Source organism: Brassica rapa, chromosome A03 (genome assembly GCF_000309985.2).
Source record: "Brassica rapa cultivar Chiifu-401-42 chromosome A03, CAAS_Brap_v3.01, whole genome shotgun sequence".
Classification (NCBI taxonomy): domain Eukaryota; kingdom Viridiplantae; phylum Streptophyta; class Magnoliopsida; order Brassicales; family Brassicaceae; genus Brassica; species Brassica rapa.
The window spans coordinates 2446235-2455218 of NC_024797.2; the positions used below are offsets into that span (position 1 = coordinate 2446235).

The 8984-nt window shown below is 33.4% G+C and overlaps 2 protein-coding genes across 3 annotated transcripts; both read left to right on the forward strand.

Moving 5' to 3' along the window:
- The first annotated feature begins 445 nt into the window (after positions 1-445).
- On the forward strand, positions 446-1796 carry LOC103856005 (NAC domain-containing protein 83). 2 transcript variants are annotated; one of them, XM_009133075.3, is made up of 3 exons: positions 446-780; positions 1037-1284; positions 1362-1796. In XM_009133075.3, exons 1-3 carry the CDS (start codon positions 600-602, stop codon positions 1695-1697), a joined length of 765 nt encoding a protein of 254 aa, XP_009131323.1. In that variant the 5' UTR covers positions 446-599; the 3' UTR covers positions 1698-1796. The 2 variants fall into 2 exon arrangements, with proteins under 2 accessions (XP_009131323.1, XP_009131324.1); XM_009133076.3 differs by having other exon boundaries at positions 464-780; positions 1380-1796.
- A 1471-nt stretch (positions 1797-3267) lies between these two features.
- On the forward strand, positions 3268-5538 carry LOC103856860 (pentatricopeptide repeat-containing protein At5g16640, mitochondrial). The gene is made up of 2 exons (XM_033289104.1): positions 3268-3336; positions 4048-5538. The coding sequence occupies exons 1-2, from the start codon at positions 3268-3270 to the stop codon at positions 4927-4929; spliced, it is 951 nt and encodes a 316-aa protein (XP_033144995.1). The 3' UTR covers positions 4930-5538.
- The last annotated feature ends 3446 nt before the right edge of the window (positions 5539-8984 follow it).

Below are 8984 nucleotides of genomic sequence, written 5' to 3' on the forward strand. Positions count from 1 at the left end.
ATGACTCACGTAAGCCTTCATTACATCCGCCACTGTGGCCTTGGATAGATACAACACCAAAAAGAATACGTCGTTTAAACCTAACCTAACAAGCAAATTAGAGAATTAATGGGCGACTTAATTTAGGTTGGTTAATGTCTGTAGTAAAAAATTACCACGTCCACGTTACTTTGTTTGAGTGCCTGATTACGCTATAATTTCTTAAAACGAATTAAAAATGGAGCTGTTGTTTTAGTAAAGTAGTCCTTTTCAATTTGCATATACAATGATTTCTAGTAAAAAAAATATGTTTGAAGAGTTTTCACTTTACAGATCAAAGATACAAAAAAGGTGAGGAGGTAGATACCGACTAGAAATAATAATAATTGAGAGACAAGAAAAATATAGTAATGAATATTAAAAAGAAAATACTATAGATTTTATGAAAATGCCGTCAAAAGTAGGAAGCAGGTTGAGTATGGTTTACGCCAAAAACAATAATAAAGAAAAGGAGTTGTTCGTATCGTCTTCTACCTTATAAAAACACACCATCCTTGTTTCCCTCTACCTACACCGCACTCTCTTCTTCTTCTTCCCGTCTATCTCCTCTGTTTGTATCCATGGATAAGACCAATCTCGCTAAGAATGGTGTTTTGAGACTGCCACCTGGTTTCAGGTTTCATCCCACTGACGAAGAACTTGTGGTTCAGTATCTCAAGAGAAAAGTCTTTTCTTCCCCATTACCATCTTCCATCATTCCTGATGTCGATGTTTGCAAAGCTGATCCTTGGCACTTACCTGGTTGGTTTTCTGCTTTTCTGCTGTAATTCATTAATTAGTGTCCATTTATTTTTCGAACCAGCGACCTTAGACTCATGTAAAACATTCACAGCCTCTAAACTTTAAAGACCTATTATACATATGTTGAGTGGTCTTCAATTTATCAAAAATTTAATTCTAATTTTAATTAGGATTAACATAAGTACATTTACGGCTGTTTAAATCTCAAATACAAGCTTTAGAATTATGAAATCATCTTCTCTTTTTCTATATACAGGAAACTTAGAAAAGGAGAGGTACTTCTTTAGCACAAGGGAAGCCAAGTACCCAAATGGGAACCGGTCCAATAGAGCAACTGAGTCCGGTTATTGGAAAGCTACTGGTATTGATAAACGGGTTGTGACCTCTAGAGGAAACCAAATCGTTGGTTTAAAGAAAACTCTTGTCTTCTACAAAGGCAAACCACCTCATGGCTCAAGAACCGATTGGATCATGCACGAATATCGGCTCTCTTCCTCTCCTCCGGTACAAATTTATTTCTCTCAGTTTCCCGGTTTAGTCTCCGGTTATCTCCACACCATGTCGCTTCACTAAACTTATAGATTCCCTTTTCTCTTCAGAGTTCTATAGGCCCCACTCAGAACTGGGTTCTTTGTCGTATTTTCCTTAAGAAGAGAGCCGGTGACAAGAACGAAGACGAGGGAGATAACCGGAATCTTAGATATAATAATGACCAACTTGAAACAATTACGACAAACCAAACCGAAGATAAAACCAAACCAATCTTCTTCGACTTCATGAGAAAAGAAAGGACTACGGATTTGAACCTTTTGCCGAGCTCTCCTTCTTCCGGTCACGCTTCAAGTGGAGTCACGACGGAGATCTTCTCTTCTGATGAAGAGACCAGTAGTTGCAATAGTTTAAGAAGAAATCTTTAATTTAGTTTTAATGTTGACTATCTTATATAATAATTTTATATTAATACGACTCTCCTTTGGTTTTTTCCATGTTACTTGAAAACGAATCTGTTTCTTGAACTAGTTGAATTTTATCTAAGTAACTAACCACCTTATTCAAGAACAATGCATTAACTTCATTCCCAACCAACATTTCAATTCTTCTCCCAGCGGTCCACTTATTGCAATAAATATATGTTTGCAAGTCATTGCACGTATGCACTTTACTTGGAGATTCTACCACAAACTGAAAATATATTTTCATTTTGGAAATAAGGAAAAAGAAGAAGACGCGATAGCTTATTAAACGTTGGTTTGTTTTTTTCTTTTTTGCTCCATGAACGACATTCTCATGCCTAAAAGTAATTCAAATAAGAAACTATAGCAATCTCGTTATTATTAATGGAAAGGTATTAGCGTTAGTATTGTGAAAGTGGAAATTATTACGGTTGAAATTTATTTACTCTCTGCACGTGACCGTGAAATTATTAATATGTGTTTAGGTGTATTTTTATTGATTGACGGCATTAGGTGTATTTATGCAGTTGAGTCACTGAGTGTATATGATTACATATATGCATGGAGGATTACAACTAAAAAGGGTAACAATGGCATGGAGAGGCTGTCGAAGAGAGCTTTTTGTCAAAAGTGTCGAAACCGTAATTAGAGTGTCATGACTCATGAGTATTTATCACTTTAATGTCAAAAGGTCATAATTATTCGGTGGAAACTACACAATCATAGATTTTTACTCATTCCAAATTCAGATCCTAAGAAGAAGAAAAAAGCATTCATTGTTAACAATTATGTGATTTGATTTCAAATAAGGTCCCCACTATTGAAATTCTTTAACTTATAGATTTAATCTTCTGTAACATTAAGATTTAATCGTTCCTTAACTCGTAAGGATAAGTTTCTGGGGATTCTTTCTTGTTATGTATTGTACTATGTACAAGTACAACTAGTTCATTTAATGTAAGGTCTATTAAAGTTCAGTATCTAACCTATACTAAAAGGAACATATACTGAATAGAGAAGGATGCCACGTGAGATTGAAAAATCATCCAATCAGAAGCAAGTTTTTATACACGTTAGATAGACTTAACCGCTTGGGCTTTGTGATTCTGTTTAAGCCCAATTCTATGCAATTCACTTCCTTCGGGTTAAAAGCATCCGAGTAAGCGTCTCTCATTTTTGTGGGACCTGCAGGTTCATTAATCTCGACCTTTCTTATTTGTTCTGGCGCAATGAAGCCGATAAGTCGCCTTCTCTTTCTCTTCCGTTTATATCTAAGATTTCTTCATCATAGCTACAAAACTCACACCCACATACATTAACTTTCCGTCTTCAACGATTAAATGGATGCACTGTTTATCTTCTTCTATCTCCTCATCTCCCAGATACTCAGACAATCAATTATGGTTGCGTTTAATAACCTATGCGAAGTTCTCCCCTATATATATATATTCATATGACACACTGGAGCAGTGTATCTCATATCAAGTCAAAGCTTTGTTGAACCGGCACAGATTTCAACCAATCATCATCGACAATGTCCTCCTCTGCTGCTACTGTTGCTCAAACAGCCTCTCCTCTTCAACCTTCGACGATCTCTGCCTTGGTTCGACTTCTCAGGTGGTTGTTGGCCGGATCCTCCGCTTTTGGGATTCAAGGAACATCAAGAAGAATGTTGAATTTGTAGGTTTCACCATCTTCATGAAAGGGTTTCAACATCCTTCTCCTGACCTTTAAATATTTATCGTTGTTTTCTAAAAAAAAAAATTCTGAAAAAACGAATAGATAATAAAGTTTTTTAAAGGGATCTTTGAATCGGAAAAAAATGCTTTGCCTTACGTTTATTAGAAATACATAGTCAGCTAATAACACTGCATCCATTTAGAACAATTCAGGACCTTCCCTAAGCTTTTGAATCATTATGCCTATCCACGTTTAATTGCAAGTTTGATATAGCTTAAAAGAGATTCATCGAAAGTTTGTATTTTTGCTTTGCTATGTAACATGTTCATTTATAGTTTTGTGTGGTGGTTGTTGTTGTTCACATTAACATATTGTTTCTGCTTGGGTTTTATTTAGGTGTAAAACCTTGACTGATGGAGTCTAAGATCGAGACGCTGAATATCACAAAAATGAGAATTTGTTTCAGTGAGTTATCACATTCTTTATTCAATGAACAAGTACATCTATGATTTTGTTGGGTTTCCTAGATAGAATAAAGACTGAAGTTATCATGCTCCTTTTATCTCTGTAGTTTGTCAAGAAAACGAGCCGTGACGACGACTGAACAAGTGAATCGTTTGGTATCACCGGATAGAGGCAGATCAAAGAATGCAGACCTGATGTAGTTACATACAACTCTCTTATCTCGGGACTTTGTAACGCAAGTAGATGGGGTGAGGCTTTAAAGATGGTGAGGTGTATGAGTGAGAGTGGTCTTAGCCCTGACGTGTTTACTTTCAACGCGTTGATTGACGCTTTTGTGAAAAGAGGGAGTCTTTTGGAGGCTGAGGAGCTTTACATGGAGATGGTTAGAAGGTCTCTGGAGCCTGATGTTGTTACTTACAGTTTGCTTATCGATGGGCTTTGTGTGTACAGTCGGTTAGATGAAGCGGAGCGGATGTTTGAGTATATGGCTAGCAAGCGCTGCTTCCCTGATGTGGTGACTTATAGTATTCTCATTAATGGGTTTTGCAAGTCTAGGAAGGTTGATTATGGGATGAAGCTCTTCTGCGAGATGTCTCGGAGAGGGGTGATTAGGAATGTGGTGACTTATACGATTCTTATCCAGGGGTATTGTTTAGCTGGAAAGGTTAATGTTGCAGAAGAGATTTTGAGAAGGATGGTTGGTTCTGGTGTGTCTCCTAATATTGTCACTTACAATGTTTTGTTGCATGGTTTGTGTGATAATGGGAAGGTGGAGAAAGCGTTGGTGATGTTGGAGGGTATGGAGAAGAGTGGGATGGAGGGTGATATAGTTACGTATAATATCATCATTCGCGGGATGTGTAAAGCTGGTGAGGTTGCACATGCTTGGGGTTTGTATTGTAGCCTTAATCTGAAAGGACGTGTGCCTGATATTTGGACGTACACTACGATGATGTTGGGGTTGTATAAGAAAGGCTTACGGCGTGAGGCTGATGTGTTGTTTAGGAAAATGAAAGAAGATGGGATCTTACCAAATGAATGTTGTGTGTAGTGAAGCTTTAGTTAGGAGTAGGTGAATCAGGTTTAGTAACTCAGGAGAGCTTGCAAGATATTTTATATTCGAGTCAGGCTCCTTCCTGTGAGGTGCTTGCCCCTGGAAAGATCACGCAGATCTTTCAAAGCCGAGGTTGGGATACTATGAGATGAGCTAACACATGTTCACAGTTATTAAGAGAAACCATAGAGATCTCAGGGGACTTATTGACGACAGAGATTACAGAATCGAAGCTCGCATCATATATGTATCATGTTTCTCTCTTGGAGGATGTTTTCCCTTGGAATGAAAAGCTCAGGTCTCTCAAGACCAAGTTGAGATTTTATGAGAAGCGCTGAATCTATCAGATAGGGCCAGGTTATCTAGATGTTGAAGGCATGGACCTACAAAGAACTTCTCTAGGAAACTCATTACAGGTTGTGATAGGTATGTCAATTTTCTCTTTACGAAGTATGAAGGAAGTTGATATTTCCTTTGTTTTAAGTATAGTTGAAGGTTCATGGATATATAATATATCTATGTCCGTTGTAGGTATTGGTAAACACAGCCGTACGGCACAAGTAAATTTAAACGTTGTAATTTGAAGAAATACAAGTGTTTCATGTGCGAACTAACAGTTTCTTACATATGTAAAATTTAGGGAAATTATTGGTTGGTTCAAAACTATTTCTAAACACTGCATAAGCCCCGTTCGTTAAACGAACGCTGCGGCAGCGGCTAGAGTTCAAAATTCAGAATGAAAAAAGGAGTATCCAAAGGGGAAGAGAGAAGAACAGGGGAAGAAATCTTTTGTTTTCAGTCGCACAGAGGAGCGAGAAATGAGGAATAATGGTCGCTACTTTTTTTGGCGTTAGCGGCAACACCGGAAAGCTTCTTTTATTCTGACGCCGCGTCTCTCTTCAGCGGCAACACCGGAAAACTTATGAACAAATCTATGACGCCGCGTCTCTGTTCCGCGTTCGTTAAACGAACAGAGCTATAATCAAACGCTTCTAGGTTAGACTGTCCCAATATCAGTAGAAGTTATAATAGTTGAGCTATATTTGCCACTAGCTGTATGCTTTCAAATTTAAAATAAAATACTATCAAGTTTTGCAATTTTTTTGGCCCGAAGCAGCCACGACCATCATCCTCTTCACTAGACTATTAAAGCACAAGTTTAATTAATCTCATCACACAATGGCTGTAACCCTCTTAATGCTTCGAAATACATCTCCTAGACGGTTAAATATTCCTAAGTTATCATCACCTCCAAATAAGTGTTGGTATCATTAGAATTTATGTGGCCCGACATGAACCGACCGGAAGCATTCCCTCATGATATTCTTGAGCGAAAATAATCGGTCAATGAAAAACTATATTTTTGCTATGTCACATTTTCTATTTGTTTTTACAAAATGATCCTTTAACTTTTTACATAAACAATTATTACCAATTTTTTTTGTGAATATATTATTTATATAAATATAGTTATATTTTTTTATTTACATAATAGTTTGTAAAAAAATATTTAGTGTAAAAAATATCATAATTTTATAAAATACTAAAATAAATTGGGCTGGTTTTCAACTTTCACAAATAAAAAAATTATTTGTAAGCTTAGAAAAGAATATATCAAAAATATTATTTTTTAGGAGAGAAAATAGAAAAATACATCGGAGACAAATACATCTATATTATAAAATTCCTCTATTTTAGAGAAAAATAGAAGAATACATTGGAGATGGTCTAAAGCATGACCGACGTAAATGATCAATGTTGATGTGCTTAAATATAGAAACTACAAATTAAAAATGCTCCACTCAAACGCACATAAAAATGAGACATCATTTTTAAATATATTTAAATAAATAATTTTAAATATATTATATTCTTGATATTTTAAAATTACTTAAAAATAAACTAAATTATTAAAAAATTAATATACAAATAAAACTAAATAAATATTTTGTAACGTCAAAATAATAAATGAATAAAAAATATATTATGTTAATAAAATAGATTTTAGAATTTAAAGACTTCTAATTCATGTAATATTACAAAATTCAAAATTTGTTTATTACAATTAATATTTTACAATTAGATATATTAAAATAATATTCTAGATCGATATTCAATTGTCAGTTTTCAACTATTACATGTAAAAGAATATTATTAAGTACGCATTTTTTGAAAAAGAGGTTTTATATTTTAAGTAGGTTATTGGAGTACTTTTTCTTTTCGTGAATTTATTCGAGATGAGATTCTGATTTTTTAAACTAAGATAATTTATGTTCTATACATAATTATATATTTTTTACATAACTTTAAAATATCGGACTTGATTCTTCATATTTTATTAGTTAATTGTGTTACATATAATAGAATTACTTACTTCAAACTGAAAATATAAAAAAAAAATCAAATTTTAAAATTAGTTATATATAATTTAATATACAAAAATTTACATATAAATAAAAATGATAAATATGACAAATTTAAATATATTAGCCGCGCGTAGCGCGGAGAAAGTATCTAGTTATTATAAGTTTCAAATTGGCGATAAGCGAATTACACTATTTTGTATATTAGTTAATTATTTTTTAATTACCAATATGAATTTTTTTAATTAACACTTTATATCACGTTCAAGCATTGACAATTATAGAAATAATATTAATGGGATGATGTCGGATAATTATGATACCGTGTTAAATTTAAATTTATCAATAGTTTCGCATTTAAAACTAATTAACAGTAAATTATTTGAAATTACTGTTTTATATAATAGTCAACTTTTATTAAGTGATGAGGCAAGTAGGGCTATGAATAATTGTGGTACATAATTCATTTACCAAATAACCTTATTGTTTTTGGCTCCATAACTCAAGGTACGTATATCGATCAGGTGACATTTGGCTCCACAATTCAACAAACCGTGTGCCAAAAAACTTGGTGCATTGTTTACGACTAACATTCAAAAATGTATCCTATGTGCTCATTTCATTATGATGCAACATAGTCCTATTGAAATTTTCGAAAACTTTCACTTTATAGAAAATTTTCAAGTTTTGTGTGTTTTAAAATTTTTAGAGCATATTGAATCCAACTTAACTTTCATGTTGAATTATGTTTTAAATAATTTATTTCGATTCAATTATATATTTAATTCAAAATAAAAAGTATAGTATTTAAAAGATAAATTATATTAATCTTTTTGTTACATCTTGTACTATTTAATAATATATTTGTTTTTAAAAAACACTGTTTTGGAAAAACCAGTATAGAGTAAACGAGAGCAAGTTTAGTATTTTTTTGTTAACATTGACTATTTTTTTTTTGTCGTCGTTAACATCGACTATTCAATCTTCTTGAAATTGTATTACTAGGACAAATATATAAAAGATATAAAGTCAAGATTATATATATTTTTAATGATTTTTTTTTTGAGAATACGGAGAAACAATCCCTGTCGTCATAGGATTCTAACATGGAAGGACTACAAGTAAAGTTTATGCAGGAATAGATTCAAACAAAAAAGTAGATGGAAAGTTATAACTAAATTTATGAGCAAAAGGAAGAGCTTCAAAGAATCAAAAAATAAGAACAAGATTCCGCGAGGATAATATATTCGAAGAGTATCAAATCTCTCTCTATCTATCTAAGATTCCATTCCAATCTTCAAACCTACTCCAAACTGAAAAAAAAAAACATTCTATGTGAGTTACTGAGTTGTGTGTTCAACAGCATATGTTACTTTTGTCTCCATCCAATTACTATGCCTTACGTAACTAAATTGGAAAGTTAGGTAACGGTCTGGTAAGTGTTCGACCTAGTGAGACACAAAACCTACCAAAGAAAACTGCGCAATTTTTTTTGCAACTACGCAATTACATATTCGAATTAATGAAACAGCGACGTAAGGAGAGATACATTTATTAAGTCTTACATTCATCTCCACTATTTTTATGCCTTGGAAAACCTAACCTATAAATATTGGCAATGTTTCCAAACATAAGTGCGATAACTTATTTCTTTTTTTTTTGTAAAAATCAAAAATGCGATATTATAAT